At 37.6% G+C, this 23,164-nt stretch overlaps 1 protein-coding gene across 6 annotated transcripts in view; it reads left to right on the top strand.

Annotated features, from left to right (window-relative positions):
- Nucleotides 1-23,164, top strand: part of NALCN (sodium leak channel, non-selective) — a 240,299-nt gene that overhangs the window by 107,384 nt on the left and 109,751 nt on the right. For all 6 annotated transcript variants that reach the window (XM_048295894.1, XM_048295893.1, XM_048295892.1 and 3 more), the window contains one exon: nucleotides 20,030-20,161. In XM_048295894.1, the coding sequence (XP_048151851.1) occupies nucleotides 20,030-20,161 (132 nt within the window). The remainder of the gene's footprint in view (nucleotides 1-20,029; nucleotides 20,162-23,164) is intronic.

Genomic DNA, 23,164 nt, shown 5'->3' with positions numbered 1-23,164 from the left:
TTGGGTAATACATCCAGACAAAAATTCTCACTGTGGCAAACTGTGTAAAGAAACAACTACTTGTAAACATATTACTCCTCCAACAAAGATCACCCCAAGTTATGGGACAGATGGCATCTGGGATCACCGAAGTGCCCCCCCCCCCCGAATTTGCCTCCATGGATGCCTGGAACTCGGATTGTAAATGAAGCCACTGTGACAAGAGCTTGATATAAGAGAAAGGTGGTTCTACTGTCCAAGTGCTATCCTAGACTTTGGGGGATGTAAACAAGTCCAGGGGAGAAGAATGCATCTCTGCTAACGGACATAAAGAATGCAGCCACAAGGAAAGCAAACCCAGGAACTGTACTGAAATCAGCTCTGACCAGGTAAAGAGTAATTCCAGAAGGGGGAGATCACGATGACCAACTCATGCCCCATCTACCCAAGAAACTCGCCAACCCAAAAGAGGAGAAAGGCTGAGAATGCAGACTAATTAGCGCTAGAGGAAAGAAAATCACTTAGCCAATAAACATTAATTCCTTTGTTTGGTAAAATGTATAAATAGTGAAAAGTTTTGAATGACCTCAGGACTCCCTACCATCGAGAAGCCCAGGGTGAAAAAGGACCAGTGAGATGCTGCTGGATCCATGAGTGGTGACGGGTTTGATCTCTCTCTCTCTTTCTCTTCTCCCCACCCTCCTTTCCTCTCTGTTTCTTTCTATCTCTCTACCTCAAGTTTTATTGTTAAATAAAATCCATACTATTGACTTTGACACATGCTCTCATTTGCACCTTAATTCAGACAGAGGCATCTCTTAATAATCAGATCTTAACAGTTGTGACAGATTTTTCCATTTTTATAGGCCTAGACCCACAACATATTTAAATTGCAGTGTTTCAGGAACTCTCATAATTAATTTCCATAATCCGTCATTTTCATTGAATCTTCACCTCATCCTCTGAATAGTAGCCTGAAACATCATACTTTAAGTGACATATATTATTTTGCCATTAATGCCACCTGGTGCATATATTGTATGTGGTGACATTTTATTAGTTGCCCAGTACCAAGAGTATATATAAATAATTTCCTCTTCCCTGTCATAATCTTTGCAGAAGGTTTGGCTGAGGAAAGCAGATATATGTACTAGTGGGCTTGTTTTCAGAAGATTTTACTACAGACACTGCTAATATAGCAGAGTTGGCAGTACATGTGCTGTGCTTCTTTATTTCTGGCCTTCGCTTCCCTGATCCTAGATAACTGAGAGGAGGAACTGAAACACTAATTAGTGAAAGCAGACTGTACATCCAATTCCCTCCCTCATCCTCTCCTTAGCTGCATAAACTTTTGCCATCCAGTCTGTTATTCTGTTGGCTCAGAACTGTCATCCTGGATATCGCAGTTTTCTTCAATATCCTGTAAGCCATTTCTCTTTTACTGAGAAGCTCCCTCCCACTGACGATTCATGGTTGTTTGCAAAAGTCTTACTATTTTTACACTCAGTAGGTCCATTTTGTCCTCTGCCCAAAGTAAAATTTTCTAATGCTTCATAGCACAGAAGCCACTACCAATAGATCTATTCACAGACCCTAAATTCTTCTTTCTTTCTTCTTTAGCCAGAGCTCAGCAACCTTTGATCTATGCTGTCTGTCCTTAGCCGAGGCTGATAACCTCCACTGCTTAGAACTACTCTCCCTCATCCATTTAGTTGCTGCCACTTAATCAGAACTTATAAACATGCTCCTCCACTCACATGCATATACGTATGTACAGCTATATGCATATCAGTCACCGAAAAAGGACAGAAACAATGCAAACAAGTGGGAGAGCTCTCTGAGCAAGTTAATTATGGGTGAGCAATCTCATGTTCTGTCTCTGGAAGATAATCTGAACCATTTCTTCTGGTAGGGGTCTTGCTTTTCTGCTGAATTCGTGCCTGTTGTATGCTCTGGGGAACTACAATAGCTCCTGTGCTGCTACCGGTCAGAAGGATTTCTGTGGGAGGAGGTAGCACTGTTTCTTTTTCAGGGGCTACTACTGAACATGTTTCACATGAAGATTGCAAAGGATGCGGATGAAGTCAGGCAAGGTACAGTGTTACAGCACTGGCATCTTCCAGTTTATGTCAGGAGGCTCTGAGGTGGCAGTGAGCAGCATCCTTCAAGAAGTGATAGGAGCAACTTCCTAGGGGATAGAGAAAATTGAGTGGAGTTTATTTTAGCTGAGAATGCTATTGAGTAAAGTAAACCCAAACCTGCAGTGAAGATCTGCCTGCAATGATACTTGGGCAAAGAGCTGTGCATGATACAGAAATACCAACTTTGGCTTGTCAGTCTTACAGCTGAGTATTCTGAGGCAGGTTGTTATTCACTGATTGAGCTGCAAAAGAGGATGATTCACTGCTCCTTTTCTGGGTTTCTGAGAGGAAATTGATGGGGGATTCTCAGTGTTCTGCAGAGCTAGGTAGAGTCAAACACCAATGCTTCACCTTCTTCTACCTGTCCCTCAGAGAAGAGGTGAAGAGGGAGGGACATGAGACTAGCACAGGTTTTTTTTCCACTCTGTTCCTCCAGATTTTTTCCCTTTCTGTTTAGGGGAAGTGCAGAAGAGAAGCAATAGAAAACTGGCACCACCAAACTCAGTGAGAATTTTGCCACTGACTGCTCTGCAGAAGGATTTAATTTCTAATGTTTTAAATATAGAACAATGGGTTTGTAGTCGTTAAAATGGCAGATTGAAACAAAGCTACATATCAAACCATCTTGAAACAAATAAAAATACCAAAAAGCCATGATGTGAAAAGGTCATGCACTTGCTAAGTGTTCCTCCTTAAAAGCAGGAAGATTTAGGGATGTATGGGAGAAACTAGCTGTTTATTTCTTTTAGCTATAAATATAATGAAAAAGGGAGTTCCTTAAATTTACTTTACTGCTTATTTTTTAACATTAAACACGTTTTTGAATACTGCCTAGTTGTCAGAATTAATGATGTACATTGGAAATGCTTCAGCAATTCCAAGAGTTGCTTTATGACTATTTCATTACTTAGGGAGAACTTACATGCCTAAATCCACTTAACGGCTTTGAAGCTCTTGATCTCTAAGAAAACTCTTCAACATGTGAGTGTGCTGTGTTTTTATAAACCAGTAAGGAGTTTATATTGAGACAGATAAGAGTATGTATAAGACTCGTGTTGTATGCCACAAACTTATTTATTTTTGTGGATTGTGATTATGCAAGTGTATTCAAGAAAAAACATGATGGACTTGCATAATCATTGAAATGACAGGATGGTAAACCAGTGTAGTTACTTTCACAGATCACTTGGAAAACTGCCTGTAGTAATGCTGGCACTGAAGTTCCTTTTTCACATAAAAACCCCCCACATTTTAAATTAATGTACAGTTTAACCTGTACACACTGTTTCAGTTCAGAATTAATCATTATATATGTAACATGTAAGGTTAATCCTTCTGGTTGTTTAAAAGAATAATAAGATAACGTGTGCAAAGGGTGAATAATAGAATAAAACTGCGGCTTAGAAGGGGATGTATGGCAGTGATAGATACCATTTTAATTTTAATGATTTTATTCTTTGCACTGGTGGGATAGCAATATTAACTAGAAATTAATTTTAAAAATACGTAAAAGCCTTATGGGTGGGAATGAGGGCAAAAATAGATAGCTATGCATAGGTGTGGTTGTACAGACATAGACATAGAAGGAACAGAATTCATTTGGCAGCCTTATGAGGCTGGCAATTAAATGTACTGATAGGAGTTGATCACCTTAGGCACTTTATAATCAGAAGAAAAAGAGACCAACAAGAGGTGATTCATGTAATTTTAAGACAGTCATTGATGATAACTCAAAACCTTGGTCATTTAAATGTTACGATTCCAGCTGAATTCACACTGGAAATACTGAATAACACATTGTGGTAGTGCATTTTCAGTAAGCCTTACTCTTCCTGTAGGTTTAAACCCCCATCATAGTCATAATGAGAAGCATTTGAGTTTATAGGCACACCAAATTTCATCTGCTTAAAATAAAATTCTAATTAGTCAAAGCCAAAAATTGGATGGAATCACAGAATTAAGTAGGTTGGAAAAGACCTTTGAGATCATTGAGTCCAACCTCTGATCTAACACCACCTTATCAACTAAACCATGGAACTAAGTGCTGTGTCCAGTCTTCTTTTAAATACCTCCAGGGATGGTGACTCCACCACCTCTCTGGGCAGCCCATTCCAGTGCGCCATCACTATTTTTGTGAAGAATTTTTTTCCTAATGTCTCACCTAAACTTCCCCTGGCACAGCTTAAGTCTGTGTCGTCTCATTCTGACAGTGTTTCCCTGGCAGAAGAACATACAGGTCTGAAAAGTTGCTACTTCATTGATATTTAGTAGAGCATATTAATTCAGTATTCTGCAGTAGGTCAGTGACAAGAGTTCCCTTTAAAGAATTTCTACATTATAAAAATACACTGCAGGTGTATATCTCATCATCTCTTACAAACAGTTCTTCAGTTTTGGATGTATCTGAGTCCCGTAATTAAAGAGATGGTTTTCAAAAAAGACAAATTTCTTCATACTTGATCTAATCAAAATGATATAAATCTATCACTTTAAAAAAATCTGGAATTTCTGTATTTTCCCATTTTTCAGGAATTATTATAAATAAAAATGTTACTTAGAGATATATATTAATGTGACAATTTTTAAAAGTGCTATAGATCTTCTTTGGAAAAATAAAATAAGTGGAATGATTTTCAGATAAGAAAATAATCTAAATTTGCAGAACTTGCACCAATATTGTCAGACATGTTATTAGTTTATCATTTAATTACAGCATATTTCTTTCCTAGAGTCTTATGAGATACCTTAGAATTCCACTGAGAATTATCAAATAAGAATTATTTATTACAAATATAGGACAGCAGCATTTTTCTATCAAAGGATATTCCTTTGTTGTTCAAAAAAATGTTTGATGCTCATATTTTTAAAGAAATCCTTTGAAGTTCACTTCAATAGAAACTCTTGCCATACAGACCAGACAAGATTTCGTTTACTAATTAGCTGCTTCATTTTGATTTAGCATATAACAAAATCGAATCACAATTATAAATTTTTTTTTATTAATTAAACTTTTAAAAACAGCTGTGTATGTGCTGATGGCAAACTTTTAACCTGTCTTCTTCTTTTATTTAATTTTCTTTCTTCTCAATTCCCAGCCTGATTTAATGTTCTACGTTTTCAGGCAGACACTGCACTCACCAGCTGAAGAGCAGGAGCTAGAAGTGAGGCTCATACAAATCCTTATTGTAGAATGAGTTTCATGGCCCATGAACAGCAATTCCCCTACAATTTCCCCTCACAGTTCTGTCAAATGCTCTTACAAAGTTCACCATGGTACTAAACCCGTTTTTCCTCCTTTGCTCTTATTCTGCTTTTCTGTCCTTCCCCTGGTGTGAACATTTCTTAAATCCCTCCCTGTATGCTTTCACATCAAGAAAGTATTTCTGAAGGCAAAATTCATAAAGGACATATGGGACATATGGGAATAATTTTTGAAAGAATGGGTTATAGGAAGAAGAGCATTTTAAGAATTCAGGAATTTGTAGGAAAGGAAAATTACATATTTTTTTACTCTCCCTTACTTAATCAATTTCTTTCTATCCATGTCTCTTCTCAGTATTGAGGAGATGCCCCAAAATTTATAATTTTCATCCAAAGTCACACATTACCTTTACTGTGTGTCTTTACTGCTTGATCAACCCCATTTATTTTGTGTAATCCCATCCATCTCTAGTAGCATTCAGAGAAGCAGCTCTTGTTTAGGTTGTGTTAAAGCTGTCAGCGTTACAAATCAGCTTTACATGAAACTGAACTACTCTTTTTGTTTGCTGGGTATAGATGAGCAGAAGGTAACACAGCTCTGTGAAGCTGAAATGGTGAAAGGAATCCAAAAAATTGTCTTGTACCTGTCAGAAATTGAAAATAGTTCATGCCTCAGACATTGATATAAAGTTTTGCTCATTATAAAGAAGCTACAACCGTAGGAGCTTCCCTGAAGAGTGCAACTTTGAACTGGAAGTCAAACTGTTGATTAGGTAAAGGGAAATGCGTTGTTCAGTCATCTCAGGCTGAGGGAAAGGTGTGCATCCACAAAAGGCCAAAGCCACCAGCTGCAACTATCCGTGGTTGAGTTTGGGGAGGGGAAGAGCACATCTCACAGAAGCCAGGTTTACACAGACTCCCCCCAGCCAAGGTGGAGGAGGAGGTTTTGGGTGCATGGTGCAACCTCTGGTGAGAGACAATAACCACCCATCCTCCAATTACACAAACTGGGCCAGCTGTGGAACCCCCAACCCCACAGGGCACATCCACAGGACTTTCCTGTGAGAGGCTTGGCCCCACAGGGCTGCACGTGGTGCAACAGACCCAGAGTCTGCTGTGAGAGACTGACCCCACCCCAGGGGGACATGGCCAGACGTGCCCACCCAGCCTGAGCATGTACACCCATGGGACTCTGTGCCTTCCGGGGGGACCTTCACCACCCAGAGACCAGCTGGAGAGGATCAACGAACAGTGTTGAGATCCATGGAGTGGTGATATTTTCCTTATTCTGTCCCTGTCACTCTTTCTGTCCCTCCCACCTATTTTCTACTTCTTTCTTTCTTTCTTTCTTTCTCTCTCTCTCTCTCTCTCATATTTACCATCAAATAAAACCCTTACTATTGTCACTGGCATATGGTCTCGTTTGCACCATAATTCACGCAGAGGCATTTCTAAGAACCTTGAAACTGGATCATGACAGTACCCCTCTACACACAACCTCCCAGACTTTGAAAGAAGGCTTGATAATACCCGCATTTGGTGCATCTGTTTGTCTTTTGTAGGACCTGCTTGGTTTTATGCCCCAAGTATGACCGTAGTTATGAACACTACACATTATGCTTATTTCTTTTTATATGGCATCTAAATTTTGAACTCTTCTTAATCCTATTTGGAAAAACATTCAAAAAAACCACTGGAAGTTGTGTGGGTGTTTCTAGAATATAACCAGAAGGTTGCATTCTCCTTTGTCCTATGACTCCAGCATCTCCAGGATATTTATGAGACAAGATTCCTGGTCTAGTCCAAATCCAACCTTAATATCATGACTATTTAAAGTGGGGAAATAATGTCTTCTGCTGCTACCTATGAGATGGAAGCAATTAAAAACAATCAATGTATTTTCATTCTGGGATGCTACCCCATTTCATTGATACTTCATTGATATTTAGTAGAGCATATTAATTCAGTATTCTGCAGTAGGTCAGTGACAAGAGTTCCCTTTAAAGAATTTCTACATTATAAAAATACACTGCAGGTGTATATCTCATCATCTCTTACAAACAGTTCTTCAGTTTTGGATGTATCTGAGTCCCGTAATTAAAGAGATGGTTTTCAAAAAAGACAAATTTCTTCATACTTGATCTAATCAAAATGATATAAATCTATCACTTTAAAAAAATCTGGAATTTCTGTATTTTCCCATTTTTCAGGAATTATTATAAATAAAAATGTTACTTAGAGATATATATTAATGTGACAATTTTTAAAAGTGCTATAGATCTTCTTTGGAAAAATAAAATAAGTGGAATGATTTTCAGATAAGAAAACATCTGAATTTTCATTATTTTGAGTAGTCTTTCCATATCCTTTTGGTTAGATAGGTCTAACCACTGGTTTTACCGTAGTGAAGGAAAAAGGGATATCACAGCTTGGCTGCAGTAAAGGTAGTCTGGCAGATGAAGTTGGAGAACAGATGCTTTGTAAGAAAAAGGGAAGTATAAAGCCAATCACTGCCCCTGGCCCTCTGAATTAATGGCAATCAAAGTCTCTGATTAGCTCTGCTATCCCCCTGCCCAAGGCAATAGAGCCTAAGTTGTCAGCAGTTTCCAGTGCTATTTCAGTGAGGGAGAAATACTTCTATAATTCTCCTCTGTGTGTTAAATTTTGTTTGATTGGAAGCCACTTTACTAGAAAGTAGGCTTTGAGCCTAAGTGCAAAAAATATTTTCTTGCTTCTAATTATTCATCTGATCACTTCTTTAATGGAGTATTTGATTTGTTTCAAAGTAATCTCTGCTTTTTATATGTAAATCATGAGTTTGAGAATGTGCTAATTAAATTACGCAAGGAGAATGCAAGAAAAAAACTGTTCTAATCAAAAGGTGGAAATTCCATTAAAATGTTTGATATTTATTTATATAGGCTTCCAAAGGAGGTAGCAATTGCCAGTCTGAACTACACTCTACACCATGTTCCCAAGACAAATGCAGTACATACAGTAACTAAGAAGATGAATGCACTCTGTGAGGCAAGGCATTGCAATCAAAAACCAATAATTGATATAAATGACCAGTGTGACTGGAAAAGATCTTCATTAATTACAGGTTATTTGGAGTTTTCTTATTTTCCTAATTGCAGAAACCAATAATAGATGCAAATGTCTAGTCTGATCCAAGAAAATATTTTCATTATCTGGGTGGAGTTGTCTTAATTGCCTAAAGTACACATTTGGCAGTTTTTAGTTCAGAAGGGAAGTTATCAAAGAACTGAAGTATTCTAATTTTTCTAATGCTGATCGAGTACTTCTCTAAGTTTTAAACAGCTCAACAATACCAGAGCTGTGAAAAAGTGCTGAAATTTAGCTCAGCCATCTAAAGAAGTTCAGAGCACATGTGTTATAATAATCATTGTACTAAGATAAAAAGCTGCAGTAAGTACCAACAGAATATACGGAGCTTAGCTGTGTATAAAATTCTTCCATGAAGGAGGGTTTTATCTTAGTGTATTTTCCAGGAAATACAATGATAGTAAGAAGTAATTAATGTAAGAAATGATAGTAAGAAAAAATGTTTCCTTCCATGAAGAATTGCTTTTTTAGAATCTCATTTTCCAGGTTCTCATGCTGTTTGTAAATACCGACAGCAAGTTGTCCAAAGAGAGAACTGGATGCTTCCACATGTATATTTCTATAGAAATAAAAGAAACTTAGGTGGGCATATTTTTTGCTGTTTCCATGCATGTTTTCCTTGAAGCATTTGGATTTTTTTTTTCACTATCATGTCTTAAAAATGAAGTGTTCCCCATGTCTCTTTTTTTTTCTTTTCTTGTTCTTCTTTTATGTTAAAATGTTGGATTTTTAGGGCTTTCTCAGTAGTTGGGAATTGAAAATAGTGCTTCATCATTGTACAAGAGGTTGCAGGCAAATAGAAACTCAATCTCTACTTATCATGAATTACTCTCTACTTTGTTTTTTCATGAGCTCAAAGGTAAAGATATGCCTTGCAGTCTTCCTAACAGCAGGATTTACATTTTCAGTCCTCCAACTCACTCTGAGTACTGTAAGCTTTCTCCTGCCTCCTGTCGCTTCATACTATCAGCAGAACACCCACGTAAGTCATTCATGAGACGTGAACACTATTGTGAGGAGAGCTGGGCTACAGCACATGTGGCTAGTGCTGAGCCATATCCCTACACAGCGTATGCAGAGGTAGTAGGTACCAACTGATATGAGCCACTCGCTCATTGGAGTTGACACAGCCACAAAGCCACACTGAAATGGAATCTCCACTGAATTCTTGAGAAAGTGGTTTAAACTGTGAGAGGGCAAAAAGGGAAGGGAAGGCAGTGTATTTCATTACTCTCCAACTCAGCTACACCTGTCTTGGTACATGGGTAATTTCCTAAAAATAGTATCAAAAATTCTGAAGGATTTTATGATGATCCTGAGTACTAACTGCAGAATAAGGTGCAATACTTACATTACGGTCTGTTGCTCTTTCAGCTCATGACTTACTCATTATAATAAGAGCAACCTTTTCCTTCATATTTATAAAGCAGCTAGTAAATGTACAGTATTGGAATAACATAAAAATAAAAATTATTCTAATGAATTGAGAAATAAAAAGGCAAGAAAACAGAGGCAATGAAAATGGCTGATTCACACCTGCTTAATAAATGATATTTCAGAGACATGATTCTTGAATTGAAATGTAAGTGAAAGAGTAAGTAGTCTATTGAAGCAGTTTCAGGGAGGCCTTCCAGGTGAGATCTTCGAAGGCATATAGATCAGGGAACAGCTGTTAATTGAAAATTGTTGGAAGTGAAGTTCCTAGAGTTGTAAAATGTGAAAGTTACAGAAATTTTGAAGGCATGGAAAGAATTACAGCACAAGTAGGATCCAGATTCTTTCCATTGTCACTCACCCTCCTGAAATTTGGTGGAAAGTTGAAGCTTAATAATCAATTACTTGTCAAAATTATATTTAGTGTGTATCTGAAAGAGTCAGCAATATATTATGTACAACAGCTCATAAATGGCACAGCTTCTAGATAGTAGCAAATAGATTTAGTATTAGAGATGGAGCTGTCTTGCTACAGAGTAAGTACAACATTATTACTCTTTTTTTTCTTTTGTGGTTAACATACTTTCAAAATATAAATATGAAAACATGACACACATAAAATAGGAGACTATATCTAGAGGATTTGGCAACTGTATGTAAACGCAGATAGTGCTGTAATGCTGATAGTGAATCAGCTGGAGTTTTCAGAGAAGAAATTAGAAAATATAGATTTAAAATGTCAGGCACATCCACTGTAAGGTGATTGACTGAAGGCAGCATCAGCAATTGGCTATAATTTTGGCCTGCCCTGTAAGTGGCTATTTATATAAATGTGTTTATGTGCATACATAAATTGTTTATCTAATTATGTATTTATGTGGTGTTTATCCATAATATGAGCAGCTGGGAGTGTTTCTACACCTCTTCCTGTACCTGAGGTTCACAAATTGGCTAAGCTTGGAAGGCAGCACAGGGGGACTTCTGGTCCAACCTCCCTGCTCAAGCAGGATCACACTAGAGCACATGGCACAGGATTGTGTCCAGGCGGTTCTTGAATATCTCCAGTGAGGGAAACTCCAGAACCTCTCTGAGCAGCCTGTTTCAGTGTGTGGTCACCCACACAGGTTAAATGCACTAAGGTTAATATATATAAAATGCACTCAAGTTAAATGCATTTAGCGTTGTGATTTTAAGCTAGTTCAGTATTTTTTATTGTGAGAGGAAAAGAACTTGTGTACTTTCTCTTTGCAAGTACTCTGGGATTAGGAAGCATATTTATCCCCATAGGACACATAGGTAATTAATCACATCTTAGTAAAGTACAGAGTGAATTTCCACCCTACAGCTTTGATGAAGTCACTAGATATAAAACAAAAATTAATTTGGCCTATTTAATTTCACATTTTAGTCATTAATCATTTTGACTTATATTTTCTGAATTGATCTATATGGCTATATTTGGGAAAAAAAATTAAAACTTCATATTATTTGGGTTCTGTTTTGCATTTCATAGTATGTAGCTTTAGAGTAAATTACTGCTGAGGTGATGATATACTTATTAGCAGTTCTAAAAATCTGACAGGTAGGTAACAATTTCTGTGCATTGTTATTATCGTGAACAATTTAAGTAGTATTTTTAGATTTCTTTTATGTTGCAGCAGCTGCTCTCAATTTCTGTAAGTCAGATTGCAGTCGCTGAAAGGCTGCTTACTTCCTCTCTCTTCTTGCAAAGAAAATGACATACTGTGTTAGCTGATTTATAAACTGTTGGGGAGGAGGGTAGTTTAATTTCAAAGAAGCCATTATTTCATGGATTTTTAGGGCAGAAGAGTCACCATTTTCTTTTTGACTGTTCTATTAGAAGTTTGTGGGAGGAGAAAAGTGGCTGCTGTTAGTAAGAGGCGTACAGAAGTGTATCTATGCTACAGCTTTATTCTGTTTTTGCAGGATGTGAATTAACAGGATGCAGCTAGTCTGAAAGAGGCATATGCAACACATTCTTTAGTCCTATAGCAGAAATAGAACTTTGACTTTCAAATCTAGGATGTAAGGGAAAAAATGTATCTAATTTCTGACAGAAACTTTGGACTTAAAGGCTTGGTTACTCAAAAAACTCTACAAGATAAGAGTTTTTCATTTCTCTTCAGTAGACTTTCTATCATTATTTCAATCTGTTTACTTCCTAAGTGTGTATTTTCTCATTCTTTCTGTCTTATTGACTTTACTTTGTTCCTTTGATCAGAATTCAGTTTGCTGTTTTTTAAAGTAGCTTTTAATTTTTAAATCAAAATTATCTATTCTAAAAGGCAGGAGAGTCTGTGTAAATATGACAGATTAATGACTCACCTGTATTTTCAAATATTACAGAGACATTTAGACTGTTGGAAGATAGTTCTTAACAACTGCCGATTTCTGTATGATTTTAGCTATACCATGTCACCTGAAATATTTGTTGCCTTAAAATATGTTGTTGTAGCACAAAATCTTAATGCATACCTATTGGAGAGCATATTTGCATGTCCTGAAATGTTACCATTATTTAGAAATAGTCCCATTTCCAGCTTGTTTTGAGGCTGCATGGTAGGACACCCTGTAAAAACACAGATGCAGTGGCTACCTTAATTTTTGCATCCTAATCAGATGAGGTAGAAGGTGGAAAGAGAAGCACAGTAAAGTGAAACTTGTAGAATATTTTACAAGCCCGGACAGTTTACTGTTTATACTTCTCTTTCTGCCAGGCCAGGGTCACCTCTGCTGCAGCCAGAAAACATTTATAGAAAGGTTTCCAAACACGTATTCTAAAACTTGCAGAGTTATGATGTTTGTGTTTTGGGGAGTATTTTCCTCCCTTGACTATCACCTTACCATCTAAATTATCTCCTGCAGCTGATAACAAAGGTTCTCTGTGCTAAGGTGATCTGAAAGTAACCTAGAGTTTCTAGGGAGATTTTTCGCTGGGCTGTGAATCTTAAAGGGTCTTTACATTCATCTCTACCACATCACTACCCTAAGAACTTCCTCTCTACCATCATAAAAATGTTAAAGCAAGTGTCTGTAGTCAAAATTGCTGAAGAACCACCATGCTCTCATTGCACTGGGACAATTGTCCTGCACCATAAAGCCAAGACTGCCTCTCTGTCATCACCAAACATCTGAGCTGTGGCTACTGACTTGTTTCCTTTGCAGTATCTAAAAGCCACCTCTTCCAGCATCTTTAAACTCATCATTTACCATTTCCTCAATGAAGCTGCATTATTTGAATTCATCTAGCATCGAAGTTCCTCTCAAATAAAGTGGATAGTATCTTAGATTTACAATGTTTTTTAATGTCCCATACTGATATATAACTGCATCAATATAAGATATTAAAAAGTTTGTTCCCATAAAATTTCTGGTTAATGCTTAATAATTTTCAGAAATGTTCAGATTGCAGAGCATGGGAATAATTGCTGAATTCTCCTCACAAGCATATCTTTGTCAGGCAGTCATAAAGTAAGTTGAAAGCAAAATGGTTTATAGAAAATTAGTTACATAGCTTGTAAAATGCTCTACAATGTACTGCAAACAAAAGGGAAAATTTTCTGCAATTTCACAATTTTGTACTTGCTCAGATGGCCATTAACCAACAAGATGAAAATCAAATTTATCCTATTCACGCTATGAATTATCTGTGATTAGCAGTGTATAGAATGTGATTTTCTAAAGCTTCTTTCATATTCAAGGTATCTTCAAGCACTTTGCAAAAAAAAAAAAAAAAAAAAGGACGAAATAAACACCATAAGTATACTAAACATGTATAGGATAAAAAAACTTACCCTTTTCTTTAGGCCAGGATTGAATCTTTGCTTAGTGACTCTTAGAAATCTTGTGTCATAGAATCCTGAAGTCAAAGGGGTATTGCTATTTCTGGTCTTGTATATTATAATAGTTTGTGAGGCATTTGATGTGTCCTGCTTTCAACATTGAATCAAGAATGACTGGCAGTCATGTTCCTTTCTTAGTGGTGTAAATGCTGTGCATACACCTTAAACTGGCCCTGCTCTATGAAACCATAATCCCTTTATATGTATTTAGGAGCCATGGGCTGATCTCTGAATGTCCAGAAAGAATGAGAATTTACTTACAATACTTTCATTTTATTACTATTTGACCTAGTATTTTCCAAGCTGCTACAATGAACTTGAGTCATGCTTTGTTAGCTCTTCTGAATAAGGGTTCTGTATTCTGTGATGCCCACATAACTCCAGCTAATTGGGCTTTCTGAAGTCACTGGGTACCATAAGATTTGCAGTGCTGTTCCAGAATGTATCTCCGCACATGATGGTGATTCTGTGCATGGAGATAAGCTGGGACTTGAATTTGCCTTTGTGTCACTGTGGTGGTAGATCTAGGCTGCAACAGGCCCATAAGTAAAAAAGACTGGAGTAGCACAAATTTAAGCTTTTCAGTTGCTGTTCAGTAATATCACCCAACTCTTTTGTGCACATCCAAACAACTTTAACAAACCAAAGTCTGTTCTAACTACCAGAAAGGGTGGTCTTCAAGTAGGCATGTATAGAAAGGAGTACAAATAACATACAGGATCATTATAATGATAGGTGTAAACCGCAGTGATCATGTAGCCAGTACAAGGTCTTTAAACAGCTATAGCTGGAAGCTTGGGTGGAATCTTTTAGCAGGATCTAGCTTCCTTGTGCAAATAGCAAAAGCCAATGAAGATGAAAAAGGAGTAAGAAGCTTGCTAGAGCCATTCCATTATAACACAGACGAGGAGATACTACTGGTTTATGAAGTGTTAAAGTATATCTAAAATATAAAGAAATACAGATACAACTGTATTTTTACCATTGATGAATGCACAACTCAAGAGTATCAAAATCTGAAAAAAAGTTGCTTACCCATGTAGTGATTATCAAAGTCTTTTAGTTAAATGATGTTTACACTGTTCATTAATTGGTTTGGTACTTTCAAGAGCTACCCTGCCAGTTTGACAATTATGCACTCTAAGCTTTTCGCACACTAAATAGCCAAAATAAGCAAAGCTTTTCTACAGATCAGATCCTCACCATGTCTTGCTCAGTACTAATAAGTTTGAGGGCTTTTTAGGCAATTTTTTATTCTTCAAGATGATTTTTCCTCTTTTTTTTGTTTTCTTAGACTACCACCAAGACTGTTAATATTATCAGATCCCATCTGAATTCCTGTAGGTCTAAACTGAAACCACTGAGCCCTTTGAAGACACCTCTTTCAAGGTTTCACATGATAATATTAAACATCATCAGCTGGGTCAGTTTTGAGATAGTAATATCAGGGTAATGTAGCCCATGGGTTCTTTCATTATTAAGTCTGTCAGACCCCACAAGTTTACAACATTTACCATCTTGCTTAGTAAGTAAGACCTATTATGTACTTGAAACAAAAATCCTGTATGAAGGAGGGTGATACAAGGAGTGACCTAATGTGCATATCAAGCCCCCAGATGGGATCTAGCATTAGGAAAAGGTAGTTTCATATTCAGTAATTCCAGTTTGCTTAGTGACTGCATTTTGCGTGGACCACTGCTTTCCTGAGCCAGTGTCTGTGTGGCTCTGACTGTGCAAAGTGGCAGCTGCTGTGGATGTTCTCCAGGACAGTGAGCTGGCAAAGGCAAATTTATGTCACTCATCCTTCCTCTGCCATGCAGGAACGTGGGAGGAGTATTAAAGCAATGTACCCCATTCTGATACTACCGGAGTGACAAAAGACCTCTTTACACTGTGCATTGTAATGCTCTGTAAGACTAAGTGAGCCAGGTAGTCTCCACCTGTCAGCAATTGCAGTGTCATTACTTGAATTTTTGGGTGAACCTGGGATATGAAATACAGTTTTTCATTCAGAGTTCCTCATCTGCACCAAACATGTCCGTAGTGTTGAATCAATGAGTAGTATTTTAGAAGTATTTTTTGCAGTCATGAAATTCCCATCTGAGCACAAAACAGATTGGCTCCTTTGTGTATTTCCAAACAATGAAAGAATTTCAGTCATTAACAGTTTGTCATGTACTGGTTTTTATGGCCACTGCATCTTTAATGCGCTGTGCCATACAGGTTCTTCATTGTCCTGGACACTGAGAATTAGCATCCTGCATCCAGTCAGATGCCAGCATTATAGGTAATTCATAGTAAATGTAAGAAATTCGTCACTGTTGTAGTTGATTGATGTCAGCAGCAGGGCATTTCACTTGAGACTTCTTCAACACATAATCTTAAATCAAATTAAATATTAGGTACAATTTACCATTTATCTGGCTGACAGCAACATCAGAATATTTCTTTCATCTCATTCCTACACAGCTTAAGAAACACACATCCAAGGGCTAAAAAAAGGTCAGTAAATTAAACAAGAACAAAAATTGGCATTATGTGTCTTTTTTCCAGTTTGCGTGGAGAATTTTCCATGCCTATGTGCCCTGAAAAGGACTGTAATCCAAATAACACACTGCTGATCCGATGATCCAAAATTACTTTCAAGGCTTGGGCAAGAGCTGTGGATTAAATTCAGCTTTCACTTAGACCTCATTCCAAATACAGAAATATGTAAAGAAACAGTGAATTCTCATGGTTGAACGCTGCAGCAGAGGTGTGTCTGAATCATTTTAAGGGTGCAAATCCAAATTAAAATTCTGTGATGCAGAAAGAACAAACTAAGATTAGAGTAGGGGGAAAGCTGGACACAGTAGGTCTGTGGGTTAGAGTACTGTGATTGGTCTTCTAAAGATACAGCAGTCTGAGAGGCCAACGGGAAAGCTGCTAATCATGCGCAGCATTCATGACAAGTGAGCAGCTAGATTCTGACATGATGTAGAAAAAGTCAAGAAACACAGATGCCAATCTGGTCCCTGTGAACTGGCCAGTCCTGAGATGTAAAAATGATGATTGATTTTTTTTTTTTTTTTTTTTTTTTTTTAATCTCCTCAGCACAGCACTTTTGCTGTGTGTGCAGGGGAGGTATTTGCTCAGATACCTCCACCTTGCTGGCCCTTTGTGTTCTCTGTCTCTCTGCCAGCACCTGGGTGCTTTTAGTGTTCCTCACCACAGCTATCTCCTAATTTGTTGCCTCAGCCAGCTGTTCCTGCCTTTACATAGCCTGTGCCTGGCTTGCATCCTGTCTGAGCCTCCTTCCTTATTATCTTAATGTTGAATCACATTATGCCAGTGTAATACTCTCTATTAGCTAAATAGTCTCTTTTCAGTTTAATTGGGAAGGCGACCTTGACAACAAGCTTTATTGAATTTTACTGAAAAATAAAAGGTGCTGCAGTGAGTCCAGGGAAGGGCAAGGACCCTGGTGAATGAGCTGGAGCACAAGTCTTATGAGGAGTGGCTGAGGGAGCTGGGAATGTTTAGCCTGGAAAACAGGAGGCTCAGGGAGGACCTTATTGCTCTCTATAACTACGTGTAAGGAGGTTGTAGCAAGGTGGGGGGGTGACAGGATGAGAGGAAATGGCTTCAAGTTGCACCAGGGGAGGTTTAAATTAGATATTAGAAGAAATTTCTTCATGGAAAATGTTGTTAAACATTGGAACAGAATGCCCAGAGAAGTGGTGGAGTCACCATCCCTGGAATTTTTAAAAAAACACGTGGCTATGGCACTTGAGGACACAGTTTAATGGTGAACATGGTGGTGGTGCTAGGTTAGACTTGATGGTCTTAAAAGTCTTTTCCAACCTTAAGCATTCTGTGATTCTGTGAAACAAACTGTGGTTAGGATATCATTTCTGTTATTGCTATTTATTTTCCAGGATTAAATATGCCACTGGAAAATCTTTTTATGAGTGTCTGTTCTGGTTCTGGCCAGGACAAGATTAGTCTTTGCAGTAGCCAAAAGGGGGGCATGGCTAGAAGCTGGAGGTTATTCTATACCACGTGATGTCATTGCTGGGGTCAGGGGCAAAGGAGTCTCTTGCAAGCAGGAGTCTTTTCCAGTCAAGTAAGTGTTGCAGAGGGAGTGCTCGGGTAGTGCTGATTCTGAACATTTTGTGCATGGCTCACTCACCTCTCTCTTGTACAGTTGTTATTAATGTTGTTGCTGTGACTGTTCATTTTCTTATCTCATTGCCATCTCCAGTAAATTGTTCTTATCTCAGCCCATGATCTTTACCTTTTGTGCCTCCAATTCTCCTCTCCAGCCACCAGCAGGGGAAGGGGACGGGGGGGGGGGAGTGAGCAAGTGGCAGTGTGGTTCAGAGAGTATCAGTGGCAGCACTAAATTGAGGAGTACCATTCCTAAATCACCACAGTGTCCAGAGGTACAGACTAGTGACAAAGTGTGCGTATACGTACATGTGTATCGAGACAGTTTATGCATTTTTATTTTTCCCGTATTACCATTTTGCTTCCCTGTGAAAGGAGATAAAAGTGCCTTTTGCAGCCTCCCTTACTAGTTTCTTTAGCAAGTACTTTCACAATTGAGACAGAATACTTCATTATTATGATGGAAATTTTGACACCATTAAAAATACAGTGTAAAATATGCAGAGAGACTAACTATCTGGTTAGAATTTGTGTGAAATGGAAATGTAAAGGATGACACCTGTTTTGAATCACACTACTGAAAAAAAATGCATGATTGATGCCAGTAGCCCTATCTTTAATTATTGTATTCTTACAGCTTGCCTTGTGGATTAAAAATAAAAGCAAGACCTTATTTAGCCACTATTTTGGTAACTTACCTGTGCTTTAGGTATTAACCCCTGCTTGTTCTGTAAATTACTGGATGTAAGGCTTTATCTCCTGACCTCCTTTTCTAGAATAGAATATGCAACCATTTTATGTCACTAGGGTCAAAAGGAAGCTGGCTTGCATGAGAAGGGTTTGAGCTGTCTTCTCTCTGTAATGCTACCTGTAATTCACACAAAAAGTCCAGGTGTTAAGAGACAAGAGGCAATTCTATCAGGTTGTATGCTTGTAAATATGTGCTTAGTCTCCATTCAGCTTCAATTTAAGGAAGCTATCTTAAACACCAGTGGAATTCAAAATGAAATTAATTATTCAGTAGGCAGGCACAAGGCTTTGCTAAAAGCTGAACAAATACTAGTCCTTGCAGCCTCCCATACGGCCCATATTATGTTCTAATTTCATCAAAAAAGAAACATACAACAACCCTACATATAAACTCAGAAACAAATAAAAATGGCTTTTGCCATTGTTAGCACAATTTAGAAACATACACAAGGAAACATAATGGTACTTAACTTACTTATATTAAAGACTTGAACTCTATTACTTGTGGGAATTTGTAAAAAGTTATCAATATTAGTGACCATTCATTCAAAGGTGGATTAATGTAAAATAATTTTGTCTGTTTGACTCTTGTTTCTACTGTGGCTGACCTGGTGAGGGAAGTGGTTAAGTTTTCAGGGTAAATCCTAAGTCCATGGTCTTTGTGGTGGGGGCTTAGAAGTTATTTCTTTGAACTTCTGCATACTTCTTAGGTATCTTATCAGTAATGTTTTGGTATCTCACAGATGTAAACTCCTGGATGGTGCTCTGTGTCTCTGTTTCTCTCCTCTCCTGTGTCACTGCAGCAGCAGTGACACAAAGCTTTAAGTACACAGATATGTGAATTATCTGTGAGTACTTCACAGCTCGTTGGCCCAGATGTGTATATCTACTATATGTAGATGTGTTTTATTCATTTAGGCAATAGTTTGACATCAGAGGAATCCCATAATACATCTGTTTCTTGAGAAAAAGCAATGCACAAGATAGAATTGATGTTACTTTTTCCTGAACAGTAAGTCATCAAGATTTGCGTGAATAAATCATAATGCAGGAATATTAACCAGGGCCAACTGAGTAGACAGACATGCTCTTTATGCTTTAAAACATACTAAAGTAATGGATACCATATTAAATTATAAACCTTCAGGAAGAAGTCAATTGACAAATAAAAACTGAAAAGTACAAAAAAATCCCCCAAACTTGCCATGTAAACCAGTTGAAGCAATATATTAAAACATATTTTAAAGATTAATAAATTAGAATCATATAAAGAAGCTTTAGAATAACACAGTATTAAAGCCAATTATGTTTTGACAATGTAATAGAACTTTAAAATGCATGTGGTTTGACTCCTTTTGATGATAAAATTTACTCTTTCTTTTGTAGAAAATGATGAGGTCATCCGTGTTTCATATGTTCATACTAAGCATGGTTGCTGTCGATGTGATTGTTGCTGCAAGTAATTACTATAAAGGAGAAAATTTCAAGAGACAATATGATGAATTTTACCTTGCTGAGGTGAGTATGCTGAAACAACTATCTGGGTAATTTTCAAGATAAGCTGAAGTAAAAAATGTGACTGTCAAGAACATTTTAGTATGTAATTTTTTATTCCCTTAAGCATTCCAAGAATACTTTGCTAAGTTGTTCAACTTCCTCTGTCTGACAACGGCTGACAGCTCTATCTTACAACCTTTTGAAAGGTAATTTCCTCAAACAAAATGTTAGTGGTAGTAAGTGGAGGCTTAAGTGTAACATCTGCAGGGAGTGCATGGCTGCCGAGTTGCTATCTTTCTCTAGCAGGAGTGTAACATTCAGAAGAATTTCACTTTAAAAAGATGACAAAACTGTATTTTAAAAATACAGTATAGAAGTTCTTCCTAAATCTTCTTTATTTGGTAGATATACTTAGCTGCCAGAAGGTCCTTAAGCATTACCAAAATAGTGTTACAAATAGTCTGGCTTCAGCAGTCGCAAGAGCGCACCACCAAAAAAAAACATTTATGCAGGCATGATTTTTTTAAAGGAGGAGTCTGTGCTCCTGAACAGTGAAGTGGAGGTACAAGTGACATTTTGACAGGAAGCCTGCTTGAGTCATTAGCTGGTCAAAGATCTTACTGTAGATCAAGCACTAGAGATCCTAGAACCTTGCATACTTGTCTTTTTAGTAATAATTAATTCAGGTAAAGGAAAAGAAAAAAGAAGTAATTGAAGTCTTTGGTACTAATGTACAGGCAAAGCTTCAAATAGATATTTGTTTTTCCTAAATCAAGTGCAATCAATATTGTAGCATTCTTTATTAAAAATACTTACTTCCATGGGCACTGTGAATTGTTACTGTATCAGAGTAAAAAATCACCAGTGTTGAAAGATCACTTCTTTAACCAGTGCACCAAGATCAGTTCTCTGAAAGTGTTGATCACAGTTGCCTGTATTGGGCACATGTCTACTTTATGCTTACTGCAGTTTCCCTGATTTCAATAGTTACACAGTCCTTTGGAGCCAGAGGGGTCATTCTTAGACTAGAGTGCATGATAGCAGAATGTTCCTGGTTGTTTCTCTGCTTTTGGTTGTTGTGTGGTTTTCTATGTCTAAGTATTTTTGATATTCAGACTCACACACCCAACTTTAAGCCCTTTAGTCCATAACAATGCAATGCTTAATGAATCTCTTTAGTTTAAGGAAGGTTGAGTCAATACATATTTTTAATCTTAGTTGTAGAATTTGTATCTGATCTCTTAAAATTGTATGAAGCTGAGAGTTCGTGAGTTCTGGGACAAAAATGAGAGCAAAAAAGCCCGTTAAACACAGCACCAGAGTTCAAACCTTTAAAAAAGTGCAGATTATAGAGACAGCACTGCTGCATCATTCTCTGTTGTCTCTCATGCTGCTGGGTATGGCTGTATTCTGTGTGAATATTGAGTCAGTGTTGGCACGGACAACAATTACAAGACTAATTGTGAAATGTGTTGTCTTTATTTTGTCTGAAGTTCTAAGTCTATTTGAAAAACTACATGAACATGAAAATTATTATCCTGAAAATAAGACATTGGAATAAAACCAGCAAATGCTGGCTTGTCTTATGACACGCCCCACAGATCTGAGAGTAGAATTGAGGGCAGAGAAACTCATTCTAATCTTTATCAGGGTTTAACCCCAGCTAGCAGCTCAACCCCATGCAGCCTCTTGTTCACTCTTCCTCAGGGGAATGGGGGAGAGAATGGTCAGAGTAAAAGTGAGACAACTCATGGGTTGAGATAAAAACAGTTTAAAAGGTGAAGCAAAAGTCATGCACATAAGCAAAGCAAAGCAAGGGATTCGGTCACCACTTCCCATGGGCAGGGAAACCATCTTCAGGAAAGCCAGGCTCCATCAGCCATAACAGTAACTTTGGAAGACAAACACCATCACTTTAAGCATCCCCCCCGCTTCCTCTAGCCTTATATGCTGAGCACAATGCCCTGTGGGATGGGATGTCCCTGTGTTCAGCAGAGATCAGCTGTCCCAGCTGTTTCCCCTCCCAGCTCCTTGTGCCCCCCCAGCCTGCTCCCTGGTGGGGTGAGAGGCAGAAAAACTCTTGACTCTGTGCAAACACTGCTCAGCAACAGCTAAAACATCCCTATGTAACCAACACTGTTTCCAGCACAAATCCAAAATAGCACCATACAAACTATGATGGGGAAAATTAACTCTGTCACAGGCAAATCTAGTACAATATCCTTGGCTGGAAACAAATAATTAAGTCAACATTAACGCCTGAGGCCATGAACTCTTCACAGCAGGCATTTTTGCTTTATCCCCAGGATACAGCAAAAATGCCTGGATTCTTAACAAAATGACATTAATTCTATTTATATTCAAAATAGGGAACACTCCGTTTCCTATTTCTATTTTGTCTCTGAATATATAGTATAATAATGCTTTTACTAATCAGTGGTAGAAACAATCTCTTCAACATTTATTTCAAGTATAAAGTTTGCAGGGGGTTTTTTTCCGATAGAAATATTTGCCAGGGTTTATTCAAGGTGAGTATATAATGTAGACTAGTGTATTATAATTCTGTCCTAGAAGCAATGTCCAGTTCGCTTTAACAATATATTTTTCTGTTTCTGCATAGCTTAGATAATTGATTTTTAAGTGGAGAGGTTGTCAGAAAACACATTTGTTTACATTCTACATTTTACATTTCGAAGTATATGAGGTAAAGTATTCTGAGATAGAGAAACGTGGGATTTTTTTATTTGTAAAGCATTTCTTTAATGTCCATTTGTTTGGTTTCCTGGTTTTGTTTTGTTTTTTAAGCCTGTGATGCTTTTACTAGAGGCACTATAAGAATCAAACTAACAAAACCCTAGTATGTTATGGAAGGAGGAACAAAGGAAAGTATCAGAAGAGCAGAAGAGTAAAAAAATCCTGGGAGAGAGGAGAAATTGATAAGCTGCTGTCATTTCCTATTTGGTTGTTGTGAAACTTGTTCTTTGTAGCACAAAGGGTAAACAAAGGAAATATTTTTAAGAGCCT

Source organism: Corvus hawaiiensis, chromosome 2, assembly GCF_020740725.1.
Source record: "Corvus hawaiiensis isolate bCorHaw1 chromosome 2, bCorHaw1.pri.cur, whole genome shotgun sequence".
NCBI classification, from domain to species: Eukaryota; Metazoa; Chordata; class Aves; order Passeriformes; family Corvidae; genus Corvus; species Corvus hawaiiensis.
This window is presented reverse-complemented; position numbering and strand designations above follow the sequence as displayed.